At 37.3% G+C, this 15,392-nt stretch overlaps 1 protein-coding gene across 2 annotated transcripts in view; it reads right to left on the reverse strand.

Annotated features, from left to right (window-relative positions):
- The window catches only part of LOC145988802 (uncharacterized), a 110,668-nt gene that overhangs the window by 55,200 nt on the left and 40,076 nt on the right, over positions 1-15,392 (reverse strand). For both annotated transcript variants that reach the window (XM_083123996.1, XM_083123995.1), the window contains exons 3-5: positions 9,435-9,658; positions 8,088-8,245; positions 3,724-3,871 (exon numbers count right to left, since the gene is read on the reverse strand). In XM_083123996.1, the coding sequence (XP_082980122.1) occupies positions 3,724-3,871; positions 8,088-8,245; positions 9,435-9,658 (530 nt within the window). The remainder of the gene's footprint in view (positions 1-3,723; positions 3,872-8,087; positions 8,246-9,434; positions 9,659-15,392) is intronic.

A 15,392-nucleotide genomic window follows, 5' to 3' on the forward strand; every position in this document is an offset into this window, starting at 1 on the left:
GTTGCCCAGAAAATGGAAGATGTGACAATCTGTTTCCGGAAGATCCAGACAGTACAGCCAAGTTGCTGTATGGTATCCTTGGCCACCCGTGCCACATGCAGTCTGGCACTGTCATGAAAGAGCAATACACCCATGTGATTATCCAATGCTAGCTCCTTCAGCTTCAGTGCCTGTTGCACTCGTTCCAACTGCTGCGAGTAGAAGTAGCCAGTGATGGTTTGGCCCGTTGGTAGCAGCTCATAGTGAATCACTTGGCAACTAAGAGCATGATCTTGCATGGTGTAGAGGTGGTCTTGCAGTGTGAGGAATATATTCCCATGTTGACAACTCTTGCTTGTTGGCTTCAGTCAGTGTATGGAGTATCCATTTGATCAACTTGAACGCTTTCCCTATGCGGTGCAGGTGCAGTCTGAGTGTTTCATCGGATACTTGGAAGCGGTTGGCAAGTTCACCACACATTAGGCTGCTGTCCTCCTCTATGGCCACCTTCATGGCCTTGTCATCCAGGACCTGCGGCAGGCCACTGCGGGGTTCATCACAAAGAGACAGATCTTCCGACCTGAACTTCTGGAACCAATGCCTGAAAATGCATTCATTCACAGCATTATCCCCAAAGGCTTGATGTATTCAGTGACTTGATTTGGCTGCAGACAAGCCCACCTTAAAGTCATAAAGCTAAACAACCTCGAACGAACTGCTTCGACACATCAATTTATCTTCGCCACAGCTCAAGCTATGGATGGTGTGGATGTGCAATGCGCCTGTATTGGGCAAAGTCAATGTCTCCACTCCCACCCTGACTGCTTATCCGGCACGTGGCACATGTATTTCCGTATCAGTGATCACTTCTTCCAGAGGTGCAACCACAATTTTTTGTCAGGAGGGTGGGGGGAGGGGGAATACCAGAATAACGTACCAATAATAATAATTGTAATAATAATAATAATAATAATAATAATAATAATAATAATAATAATATTATAACATTATTATAGTTGCTTTATTTTACTTGCACTTCTTGTGCCACTTTTGGCTAATTCAAAAATTTGGCCGGTATTCGAACCAGGGAATTAGTAGTAGTAGTATCAACGACCTTCTTACCCTCGTAAATTATGCAAAAAGGGGGTAGAAGTTGGTGTTAAAGCATTTGTGTTCGAACAAACAATTTGAATTATTTTTTCAACACGTTCAATTTGACATTAATAATGGAAAACAAGCACACAAACTATTTTTGAAAGACAGAAAATGCTTGATAAATGCATTCCAAATATTATTTCTTTTTACATTGACATGTATAACTTTCATGCACGATATATGTTTCACATATATGCAACATGGAGCGACATGGACACTAAATTGTGTACATATTCAAAGTTTATTTAATAAATATTATATACAACATATATTATTTAAATGCATTACACAAACAATTCATACATCTCACAAAAAACCCACAGCAAAAATTACATAAATTGTCTCTCAAATGTGCACGCTCCTTTTCCTCAAAACAATTATTCATGCATTTAAAACAAAATAAATTAAGTCAAGCCTTATTTCTCCGTCTGAAAATGTACAATGCATTACAGAGAAGAATGAAACATTGCGAGCGAAGTGAGCAAGAAAATTTTTGGATCCAATTTTTTTGTAGGCTCTCATCAATATTGATTCAATAGGGCGCAAATAATTTCACGGGATGCCAATGCATTCTCTCTTTTACAACATTTGTGCCTCCCCGATGGTGTAGTGGTAACATCGTCGCCTTGTGATCAAGGGGTCCCAGATTTGATACCCGGTGGAAACACATGACACAGTGGTTTGGATCCCACTTTAAACTATAGGTCCAGTCCCGATTAGCCTTTCTGTGCGTAAAGTGGACTTAAAACCAAAAAACAATCAATCAATCAATCTTACATCTTATTTTCATTTAGATCGTTCGGCACCCAGGGCAAACTCCCGCCACCCCCTAGATACGGTTCTGAACATGATAAGACTAAGAAAAGCAGTTTTTGTGAGCGAAGCGAGCAAGAAAATTTTACGAAAAGTATTTTTATTTGCATAAAATTTGAAGTTGTGGGCAGTAATTGCCCACCTGCAGCTACACTTGGCTGTCATTTTTTGCCCCCTTGAACACATTTCAGTCCAAGGGGGGGGGGGGGCAATGCCTCCCTGTAGTTGCGTCACTGACTTCTTCCCATGTGACATCAAAAATGGCATGGACTTTTTTGGTTACCTTGTATCAGTCTGATTTCAACGAAACTGCACGCTTGAAGAAATGTACCACCGCTATACTACATTTTTTCATTCACTTCGGTCTATTGACGGTGGCACCAGAGCCAATATGCCAATTTTTAAAAAAAATCAACTTTCTTCTTCTTCTTTAACACTAATTATTGGGAGGCACAATGTATAAATTTTAGCCCTGCTAAAACCCCTGTCTTTAAGAAAGAAAACAAAACAAATTTCATCTGTCTACAACAATTAGTTCTTGAGTTAAGATTTTTTTAATACTTCGTGGCAAGTTTGAAAAGCGCATGCTTGAAAATCCACCAGCATGAACGAGAATACAGATGCGCAAGAGGTCAGATGGTTAGAGGCTAATCAAACTAAAAATAAATGTCTGATGAAGAAAGCGTGTGTTCTCCTGAAGCGTCACAATTAAAAACTGTGTTTTTATGCTTGTAACAACCATGTACTAGAAGTGAATAATCGTTTTGGCACCCATTATATTCTTATATCACTTCCAGGAAAGGCGACATATGACTCTCCAATACTTCAAGTGGAAATCACATACGAAATTCATACGTCTTTAAAATTTTCCATATTCGAATATCTTCACTTGCACCACCATCATCAAATGAGCATTTACTTTCTGGACATATTGGGCCTCCTCGATGGCTTAGTGGTAAAGTTGTCACCTTGTAATCAAGGAGTCCCAGGTTCCATACCCAGTAGAGGCACATGGCACAGTGATTCGGATCCCACTTTAAACTGTAGATCAAGTCCTGATTAGCATTTCTGTGTATAAAGTGGACTTAAAACAATAACTCAAACTTTCTAGACACATAGTACAACACAAACTTGTTCTTTATGCATTAAAAAAAATAACACTTTTTTTTGTATTATTAAGGTGCAACATTATTAATAACAGTAATTCATAATTGGGAGAAGAGAGACGCGGTAGTAATTAAATACGGATAAACTAGTATGCAAAATTGTTTTTTCTTCTTCGTTCTATTAAGAAGCATACCAAGCAACAGTACAGCAAGTTACAATGAGGAAGGTGGCAGTGCCCACTGAAATTAATAGATCCAAAAAGAAAAAACAGTTTTGCTGATAAAATGAGTACTAGTTTCTCCGGATTCAATAACAGTAACATGTAAAAAAAATCAGTGATACATTCCACTTATGAAGGGAATATATCAACCTCCACCAAGTGTCTGCTGCCAATTCATTGGATGACTATGTTGTGTTGCCATCAAAGGAGCTGGGTTTGAGTCGAAATCTGGAGTTAAGGTTTGATCATTTGTACTTGTCCCCACAAAATATTACTGCATTAGTTTAACGGTCATGAGATTCTGAAAAAACTCATTATCAAGGCTCAACTGCAAATGTTTATGGGATAGTATACAATCAGTGAGTAGTATCCATAATATTTGCACTGATATGTTATTTGTGTTAAAAAATATCTCCACTATTTTTTTTAAAAAAAATGCTCTGACATACCTTGACTTTTTGTGCACTGGTAAGTTTATCAACTTTTAAATCCCTTTTTGATCTTTTCACTTCCTCGAGACAGAGCTCTTCCTTCTTTGCCTTCAAAATGGGTTTGCAATTTCTCTTTGCAGTTTGCAAGATACTGATTTCACAAAACCTACATAATGGGTGAAGAAAAAATATTTAGAACTCGTATGAGTAAGATATGGTAGAAACCTTATTACAGAATGGATGACTATAAATTATTTCCCACAGAACTCTTTTACAGTCATGATTTCGTGCATGTGTACTTACTTCACTCCGGACAATGACCATCCTGAGATATCATTACGAGACTGTAAAGTACGAGGCGTATTCGGAATGTAAGTACCGAAGTGGTGTAAAAAAAAAAAAGTAAAATAGATTCGTACCTCTTTTTATTTTCATTGCATTCTAAAGACCTTAAACTACTTTTCTACGTAGTTTCCACCATTGTTCAAGCATTCATCATAGCGTGGCACTAGTTTTTGTATCCCATCATCATAAAATATTCCCGCCATCCATGCACTGCTGCTTCGACGTCGTCATCCTCGTCGAAACGCTGACCAGCAAGAAACTTCTTCAGATGATGAAAGAGATGGAAGTTTGTTTTCACAAATTTCCATGTCGACCGCACGCACCAAATCCTCAGTCACAACAGATGGCCAATCACTTTTTGGTTCATCTTGAACTGTCTCACAACCTTCTTTAAACACATGGACCCATGGATTTTTGGTCAGTAACCAGTTTTAGGAGCAATATTTTTCATACAACTTGATGAGAACATGCATGTTGTCCATTGAGAATATAATATTACATAATGTTTTGAGCATTTCAATAATTCAAGGCAACCAAACATCACTGACTTACCAACATTCTGAAAGTAAGAAACACGGCGATATGTAGTGTCAGATATGTGAGGTTTCAGTTAAAAATTCATTACAGACTTCCTGTCTAATTTGTACAAATTAACCCTTAGTACGCTGTGCGGTCTGACGAAAGTAAGCCCAGTGTCGCCGAGGTTTTGAGCGGGAAATTTGAATTCGTATACATAATGGAGAAAAATCGTAATAACTAGAGCCCGGAAGTTTGGCAAAATGCCTCTTTTTATCTACTGGATATATTGATAAAATTTTTCTGGATATACGTTTTTTATGTCGTTTCAAATGTTTTAGAAGCCTTTTCATTTTGCCTATTTGAGACCCCACTGCCTATTTTTAATTATAATGCCTTTTTTTGCCTTTTTCAATTAAATTGGACCATTTTTTTAAAAAAAAGTGCGTATATAAATTATTTTTCTCCCAAAAAACGTTGTTGGCATTTATTTTTCCGTTTATTATGTGAATAATTTTCGCCTTATTTAAGTAATATTGAACTCACGCATGTTTCAACATTGCTGAAGGAGAAAAGTGTGAGAGAAAAGTATTTCATGCTGAGTTAGGATATTGCCTTTTAGTTAACATTTCCTTGTGCATGATTGACTGCTGAAAACCCTTTGCAGAACATCTGCACAATTACATCATCATGTACAGCATTCGTGTCAGGACGTTATTGACAAGAAACAGCACTAATGCCCAAGGACCTTTGCATGGATTCCAAAATCAAGTTCTCTATCTATAGTTTAGTTCTGCACTTTGGAGGGAAAGGATCGTGTAGTTGTCATCATGCCGAAATTTAGTGTGCCATTAAGTGGTAAGTTACGTGCGTGAATTTGGTGAAAATTGAAATACTCTTCCCAATGTAGATTTTAACATTTTGCCAGAAATTATAGAAAAAAGTAAGCGACTTCCAAATGTGCCTTTTTTTTTTGTTTATTTTGCCTCTTTTTCATTTTTAGTGCCTATTTTCCACATTATAAATGCCTTTTTGCCTGCATATTTTAACGAAAATAAATGCCTGAACTTCCGGGCTCTAGTAATAACTCTGGCACTATGGGACCAATCTACTTCGGATAACTTTTGTTTTGCAGGTAATACATCGGTGCATGCAACCATGTAAAATTTGGATGCCCCAACCACGGGGGGGTTACAGGCGGGGGCTGCATCCCCCGAATTTCAATCAAAAAAACATAAAAATGAGGAGTTTGCCCCCTCTTCTCCAACTACTTTGGGGAGAAAACCGGAACTTTTGCTTTTTTTTCAAAGAATGGACCTTCCGCAACAGAATGAAACTTGATTCATGTTCGTGGGTGCAATACAATTTGAATAATAAGGCAAAACGTAAAACTCTGTTTTTTTCCTCAAAACAGCGAATTTACATATTATTCATAAAATTGTTATAACTCGGACACTATGGGACCAATCTACTTCGGATAACTTTTGTTTTGCAGGTAGAACATAAGTACATGCAACAATGTAAAATTTGGATGCCCCCAACCGTGATGGGGGGGGGGGGCTGCATTCCCCAAATTTCATTGAAAAAAACATAAAATGTGCAGTTTGCCCCCTCTTCTCCAGCTACTTTAGGGAAAAACCGGAACTTTTGCTCTTTTTTTTCAAAGAATGGACCTTTCGCAACAGAATGAAACTTGATTCATGTTCATGGGTGCAATACAATTTGAATAATAAGGCAAAACGTAAAACTCTGTTCTTTTCCTCAAAACAGCGAATTGGACCCTGAACATGAGAGGTGCGCGGGCCCCAGGTTGACGAACTTGATGACATCGATGATGATGCTGTTGGGAGAGGAGAGTCATTTTCATCCGAAGAAGAATCAGATATCCCCCCCCACATCAACATCATCATCAAAGTCATCATCTTGATCAACATCTGATCCCATGCTCTCACATTCATTGTCCGTATCATATAAAAGCTCATCGATCTCCCTAACGCATAATCGTTTCCTTCCGGACATATTTCCACAAAGAGCCGAGTCAACAGGGAACAAATGGATTCATTCACAGTAGCTACACAAGATGCAAGTGCGAACGAAAAAAATCAGAAGCACATATCACAAAAAAATTACCCAACACAAGTTCAACACAGCTCAGGGGGCACACAATCGGAAAGCACAAAACATGGTCTTTCCCAGCCACTGCTCTGAACGTCTATGGCGAGGCCTTTCCTAAACAGAGGAGGGGAGGGAGCCTTTGCAATCCTTTGTTTTGTCTATACTTCTGGATAGACTCATGATTCTGGCTTCTGGCCTCGGGCTGTCATCAGGCTTCATTGCATTTCTAACATAGAGGCGACAGAAAGCTGACACCGCTAAACCTCTTCCAATCCAGCATTGCCTTGACACCCCCTCCCCCCTGCTCCTACTTTCAGCTGGATCACCAGGTCTGAACACAAAGAAGAATGTGTGCCTTATCAGTACTAAATCACAGGTTGGAAGCTTGGAGGAAAACAACATCCTAAATACCAAGCATTCATTGTGTCTGTCAAGTGTGAGCCCAAACACGTGACATATTCCGAGAAAGAAGGGGAGGAGGGGGGGGGGTTGGAATTTTCGTAAACAACCGAACTGCTAGTGTCTCAACCTCAATATACAAAATATAAGTGTGGCAAACCCTCGATAATTGTATCTAAAGCTGTTTGTTTCATATATGCAACCGCAGCTGACAGGGACATACTTTTTTTGTTCCACATATGGAACGGCGGGGGACTAAAGGTTAAATTCCTGACTCTTCCAGTTATATGCAACTAAATTTCCAACACCATCGAGTAATGTTTTAACAGATATTTTTTTTAAGTGGAAATGTGAACACAATGGCTCCAGTTGCAAGAACACTATATTTTCAGGTATTCTTTTTACTTGAAAAAAGAATTTTCCACACATTTGTAAACCCTAATTTGACAGAAGTCCCCATAACTCTAGATATATATGATACATTTATTTATTACAAAATATGTATCTATTTACTTACATTATAACATGCTTGCAAACTTTACATTACATTACAGTACATCCTTTGCCTTGTGTGTTGTCGTTCATGCAATCACTCCCACACACAAATCACTAGCACTGTAACTATGTCTGCTCACATCACCCATGGTGCAACAACTGGCATATAAATTCGAGCAAGTGTTCAGAGCAGGCCTGCCAACCACGAAATCAAAATAATTTCCAAACAATCAAATACTGGCAAATTTTCAACACTGTCCCAACAGGATACATACAAGTAGAGGTATGGAAACTTCTCAAACACACTGTACAAGAGAGACTGCAGAAAGGGGTTTCATCTTATGAAAATTCCTCTTTAATGACGGACATTATGTACAAATCCCTTTTATGAATCCACGGACACATGAAGTCCATATTCAAAATCTATCCACCTACCAAAACAAAAAAACAGAGCAAATATATATTTTTAAAAAAATCATGAAACAAGAAAAGCATATGTAACAGGTACTTACTCAGCTTCATACTGCGTACTTGCTGTTGCAATCTTCTCTATGTAATTCATTAACTTACGCCCTGATTCAATCACCTGATGAACGTGAGGAATCCGTAAGTTCTCTTCTGCAGTATACAACGAGCATCTTATTACAGCATCTTCATTGACATTCTGCAGCTGTAAGTTTTAAAAAAAATATGACCGTAAAACAAGGAATGCATACACAGGCAATTTATTTATTACTAAATTAATGTATTTTAAGCATTGGAATATTCAGACACTCATTTCTGGTGAATGTGATAAAAAAACAAAAAAACATTCAGAACCATGCAATGAGATCACGTAGATTAACTCGAGTTTTATTTTAAGTTCACTTTATGCACAGGTACTGGGACTGCAACTACAGTTTAAAGTGGGATCCGAAACACTATGTACCTGCACCAGCAGTTATCAAACCTCTTTCTTACAACGCAATGATGTTACCACAATTTCAACGGGAAGGAACAAAAGATCACATAGAGGATGTAGATGTCAGGTTCTTGTTCACAATCTCTCATGTAGTTACTATAACAAAACATATTTAACTCGCTGTTATGTAACGGGCTTTGGCTAGTCAACTAGTAGAAAAAATCCCAGGTATACTTGGTTTTGTGACTGCTCCAAGACCTTGCTAAATGTACATTTTCAAGTCAAAAATTCTCAAAATGCATGTCCTGGGTTCAAATCCTGGCCTGTGAGTGTCCCCTTCATCAATTTCATCTTTGTAATTAGCCAAAGGTGGCAGAAAAGAAGTAAAATAAAACAAATCAATAAGAACAATCACGACTAAAAGAAAAAAATTGCAAACCTGAATAAATTTTTGCTTGTATTGTATTACAGTCAACTCTCAATTCTACGACCCTTCACGGGTCCAGGGAAAGGCATGGAAGAAATTTTGTTCAATACAAACATGAAAAAATTTCTGCTTCAAGTATAAGAATGAAATATATTTGTAGCCTAAGCAGTTATTGTGTATCACATATTCCTGTAATTTTGTAGACAAAAAGTACAACAAACAAATTTTGGGGCATTTAATGGAAGAAAAAATGTAGTGAATTTATTGTATTTTAATTTTGATGTATTGCTGCAAATTAAACATGTTCTAACTGTTTATAATGAACAAACTGTTGAAACATTTTATTTTCATTTGCAAAATTCACTATGATTTCATGAGAAACACTAGAATTAAAGGAATTTCTGGTTAATACATCTGATGTGAAACTACATGAATTGTTGAAATCACATATTCACAAAATGAAAAAAAAAATTAAATAAATTACATTTGCTACAGATTATAAAACTGCGAGCTGGATATTCAGAAACTCACCTTAACTTTGGGAAATGTCTTCCCAACTTTCTTATTGCTATTCAGCCCTTGGATTTTGCCATGTGGACACTTCAGCTCGGAAGAATATCTAAATCTGAACTTTTCCTGTGGCTGCTCGAGTATCTCTAAATGGGGTTCGATCTTCAATTCAGTTGAACTTGTCACAAGTGTGTCGCATTGTGGATAAACTTCAGTTTTTTTAACATCTTCACATACATAATATACTGCAAGTTCAAAATGTAGACAATTAGAATTTACAGCACACCTCCGAAGAAAGGGAGAACATTCTCCTTCAGCATAAACATAAAATGCAGCAAACCAGTAAACCAACTTTCTGTTATATTTTTATACATTTAGCTGTAATATATGGGTAACTGTTCAATATACATGCAAACTATTAAAGAAAAAATTCTCGACAAGAATTTAAGGAAATTATTTAAAGAACATCAAGACTGGTTTACATCATTATACATCATACCTTTCTGATGGCCAGGTTTCCTCACAGATTGCGAGGATGGTTAAGAGAGCCAAAGCGAGTGACTGTGGCATCAGTCCCACTGCTGGAAAGCACTGACAGGATGAAACTGCTTGTTCCTTCCTGCTTTATGTGTTATGTTCGGTAAAGGGAGTTCTGATACATGAATGGAAATTTCCTTGGTGCAAGGAAATCTAGATCAAATTTTAAATAAAAAGGGGAGATTTTAAGAAAAATATAAACTCTTGGAAAATTTTAAGTTGTTGGACATCTGTCTTTGTTTTACTTGCATGTCTGCATTGATTTACTTCACCCATTAACATCCATGATCCCCATTTGGGGATATCACACATATATCACTTCAGTGAGAATAATATATCGATATTTTTTTTCTTCTACGCACATGAACACTTCATTAAAGGTTCGTCTTGCATGATGAAGCAAAAAAAAAACAGTTAACACATAAATTTCAAATAAAGTTATAGATACAGTTATGTTCAAAAATGTAATATTTTCATCCGTCAATGTTTCACACTTTAAAATAATTTTGAAATATATTTGGATAAAGTTCTTGGGTTTGATTTTTTTAACATAGCATGTTTATTCTTTCTATATATCACCTTGATCAAGATCTTCATGTATATGAGATGCCATTTTGTTCTACAGCATAATTTGTTGGGCATTGTCATGTAAAAAAAAAACTTTTCTGTGGATATAATTTCACTTTTGTGTAACAATACGAGATTGTTACGTTTTTGAGGTTTTTATACAATACGCTGAGTCCTGATGTATTTTCTTCTGAAATCATCATTATTTTGTTGAGTTTTGTGTAAAATTTCAAAGAGATCTGATCATTGCTTAAGGAGAATAAAAATAAAATATAAGCAAGGGTATCTTATGCCAAGGCTCTCAAGAGTGACTGACAACACAGATTTAATGAAATATTGAAGAGCTGTCAAATTAAAACTGTTTGAGATACAGTGAAAAAAATTCAGGGGGTTTCTTTCAACAATAAGTAAAAGGTGTACACCAAATTTCATCAACATGGGATACTTAAGGTGACATGGCTTCATTGAAATGGTGTGGAATGACCCTATGATGTGATACTACATTCAGATTCAGCGTGGAGGGAATTTTCAATTTGCAGAATGTTCTGCACATTACAAATGCAACGTAAGACCAAGGATGCAGGATGTATAAAAAAAAGGTGGAATTACAATTTGGGTAAAACTTTTACTTATGATTGTAAACAAATGTATGGAAAATGAGAATTGTAAAACAGCAATGATTATTTATTAATCATACCTCCCGTTAAAACTGATAATATTCAATATGAGGTACACATTCCACATTTTTACTTGAATATATGATGCTGTAAGAGAGAAAACATTAAGCACATCATCTTTGTTATTATTTATGTAAAGAGGTAAGTGGTGAGAAATTATTGGTAGTAACGTAAGACACATGAAACCACAAAGTTGAAACTACTTTGTAAATAATTTTCAACTTTAGACATATGCATATTGTAGAACTCAACATTTTGTTCAAAATGGATAAGTTCCGATAATTCAGAAAACTTTTATTACAATGTGGAATTAATTTTCTTTTATCTTTCTCTCAAATATTTCTTCCATCTAATTCAATATTGTTACAGGCATGTTAACACACTTACTGGTGTAATTTTTGGGAGACCACACAAGTTCCCTTCAACCGTGTACCATCAAAATCATAATCAAGAAACATGTTGACCTGATTTCTCAACAATCATAAATAAGAAGAATGAATCTCTACAATGAAAACCATAAATACCAATGGCAACTCATGGAATTTTTGGGGTGTAGGAAGTCATTGTAAACAGACTGAGGAAAGTGTTCGAAAATGTGTTCCATTACACAGTGCCATGTATCGCCTGTACCTTGGATTAGCCATTGGATTTGTAATGTTAGCTGCAGGCCCTCCCTGCCTGTCATGTGCAGATTAAGAACAGCTTTGCCAATACCAACCTCCTGATAAGAAAAGGTACTGTTTCAACTCATAAATTATGCTAAATGTGATAAAATTATGCTAGGGGTTATTATTATTATTATACAATTATTATTAATTTATCATCATTTTCTGATGACTGTAGTAGTTTTAAGTTCAATTTTATTGTGCTATTTTGGTGTTGTCAACTGCATTATTGATTACTTATTGTAGTTAAGCAACATTAGGAATTTCGACCATTCAAAAACAAATGGGTTTAGCATAGTGCTTGAAAAAAATTGAAGAAAATTTCATGACTGGTAATGGCGTCCGTTTCTTGTATTTGTACAGTACAAAGTGAAATCATGGTCAAGGTTCGTTCAGCAGGAGATTGAAAGAAATCCTTGGGGGAAACCATACAGAATGGCCTCACAGAGGAGCAGGCAAAGGTTTGCTCCCGTCCCAATGAAGAAAAGTGAAACTACTTATACTAAGACCTGGGACGAAGCCGTTTCCTACTTGATGGAAAAGTTACTTCCGTTGGATGATCCTCTTCAAGACACTCCAGAACAGCGGATCATAAGAGCGAATGCAAATAATAACTACAGCAATCAACTGATGGTAATACCCTTCGCTCAAGAGGAGATTGCACTTATCATCGATAGATTGAGAAATAGGAGTGCCCCTGGTCCTGACGGCATTTCAAATGAAGTCATCAAGATTTTGAAGAACAACTTACTTGGTGACCTTCAGCTACTTTATAATCAGTGTTTACTCCAGGGGATCTTCCCCAATACGTGGAAATTGGCCAGACTTGTGCTCTTTTTAAAGGATGCTAAAAGGGACCCAGTTCTCGTCAAGTCATACAGGCCGATATGTTTATTGGACACCCTGGGTAAAGTTTTTGAGAGACTTATTGCCAAACGCTTAAACGAGAGATTAATCCTTAGCAACAACTCTGAACGGCAGTATGGCTTCCAGAAGGGACGCTCCACTGAGGATGCAATCAATATGGTGACACAGATTGTACAACAAGATCTCAGGAAATATGTTCTTGCAATAACTATTGATATAAGTGGAGCGTTCGACAACGTCTGGTGGCCGTACTTGCTTGGAGAACTTCAAAAGCTTCACATACCAATGGCCTTATATAATGTTATAAAGGATTACTTAAGCAATAGGAGTGTCCAATACACATGGGGTACAGCCAGTATAAATAGAAATATCAATAAAGGCTGCCCTCAAGGTTCCGTATTGGGACCCATACTTTGGAATGTCACGATGGAGCCAATTCTGGTGGAGCTCATGCACATGACTGACGTAACTGATGTAGTTGCATACGCTGATGACCTACTAATTATCTTCAGTGCCGACAATCGTAGAGACCTTGAAACGAAGACGAATAATGTTATGTTAAGGCTTGAAGAATGGTCATCGAAAAGTAAGCTAACAATAGCTACCGAAAAAACCCATCAGATATTGTTAAAAGGTAAACTACAGAGATCTCCAGTAATAAAGCTTGGAAATTGTTCTATTCGAGCTGCCTCGGAAGTCAAGTACTTAGGAATATTAATCGAGACACAACTGTGTTTTCGCTCTCACATAGTTAATGTCTTGACGAAAGCAAAAACCACTATACATAACATTATGAGCATGGGTAATTTGGCGTACCGGCTGCCTTTTGACACAGCAATGCTATATTACAGAGCGGTGTTCGTGCCGACAGTATGTTATGCATCCTCTACCTGGGCAATGATGACCCTCAACCAATATGTGAAAGTCAAGTTACGGGCAGCACAGAGGAATATCTTCCTGAGAATACTGGGCGCCTTTCGGACGTCCGCTACAGCTGCTGTAATAGCAATTGCCGGTGTTCTTCCACTCGATTTCGAGGTTCAGAGATATGCAGCCAGATACTGGCTGAGGAAAGGGCAGCATAATAAGATCGTAGCCCTTCTTGGTCAAAACCTCAACACATTTCAGGACATCGATCAACATTTAGAAAATGCCTGGAAGATGGAATGGGAACAGCATCCCGGTTCCCGACGTACCAAAGGATTTCTGCCGTTGGCGAAGATAAGACCTAAAAACTCCTTCTTCCGACCATCAAAGGGTATTACTCATTTCATTACAGGGCATGGCCCTTATGGTTCCTATTTAAAGAGGTTCGGATTAAGATCTGATGATAAGTGCCAGAAATGTGGAGTAATAGATACACCGGAACACGCCCTTTTAACTTGCGAGAAATTTGACGACGTCCGAATTCGGCGTCTGAGGACCAATTTAAGAAGAGGCTCATTCCAGCAGATGGCGAGCTGCCAGCAGACCTTCAATATCGTCAACAAGCTTGCGGATATAATATCAAGCTATGAGCATTTCGAGTATAGAAGATCAGACCCCACAGAAAGAGATACCACTCCTGGCTCTACTATACGTGGGACTGTCGCAGTTCAGGATGTACTTAGGAGATCAACTCGGGTACTGAGATCAGCCATTACTGTGACCACTGAGGAAGATCATCAGCAAGAAGAGATCAGGTACTACGAGACAGGACAACTTCCCTTAATAGAGGACGTTTCTTCATAACTTCCATTAGAGGAAAACAGTCGGAAGAATTCGAAGCAGATTCGTAGTGCAGACCTGATTCCAACACTAGAGCGGATGTTGTGGTCTTCATTAAAGGGCACTCCAGTTTTCTACGGGCCCTATTGGACCCTGAATTATTATTCTCTATATTTTATGTATTATATATTATTTTATATTTACCATTTGGATCTTATTCTATATTAAACCTATGCATGCTTCTCGAAAACTTCTCTAGATTCTCAAACTCTAATTTCAAACATCTCGGTTTTATCTTAGGTACCGAGATTTAATTACTCGCTTATCTTCTTATTAGCCATTGGATTTGTAATGTTAGCTGCAGGCCCTCCCTGCCTGTCATGTGCAGATTAAGAACAGCTTTGCCAATACCAACCTCCTGATAAGAAAAGGTACTGTTTCAACTCATAAATTATGCTAAATGTGATAAAATTATGCTAGGGGTTATTATTATTATTATACAATTATTATTAATTTATCATCATTTTCTGATGACTGTAGTAGTTTTAAGTTCAATTTTATTGTGCTATTTTGGTGTTGTCAACTGCATTATTGATTACTTATTGTAGTTAAGCAACATTAGGAATTTCGACCATTCAAAAACAAATGGGTTTAGCATAGTGCTTGAAAAAAATTGAAGAAAATTTCATGACTGGTAATGGCGTCCGTTTCTTGTATTTGTGACATCCAACTTTCTACCGATCTCCTTTTACGAAATGTTCCTCCCTTGTTAAATCAGGGAGGATAAAGAAAAGATGAAAACAAGAGGATGGATTACGGCCTGTAAAAGCTTGTCCCTTGATCAGCATACTTCCTTTTTTCTTAAACAAGTCCACTAGAAAAGTACAAACAATATCTGGAGATTTTCTTACAAATAAATATTTCCTCAAAATATCTTCATTAGAATTCAATTTCTCTTT

The sequence above is a fragment of the Lepisma saccharinum genome, chromosome 6, assembly GCF_977018435.1.
Source record: "Lepisma saccharinum chromosome 6, izLepSacc3.1, whole genome shotgun sequence".
In the NCBI taxonomy this organism is placed as follows: Eukaryota; Metazoa; Arthropoda; class Insecta; order Zygentoma; family Lepismatidae; genus Lepisma; species Lepisma saccharinum.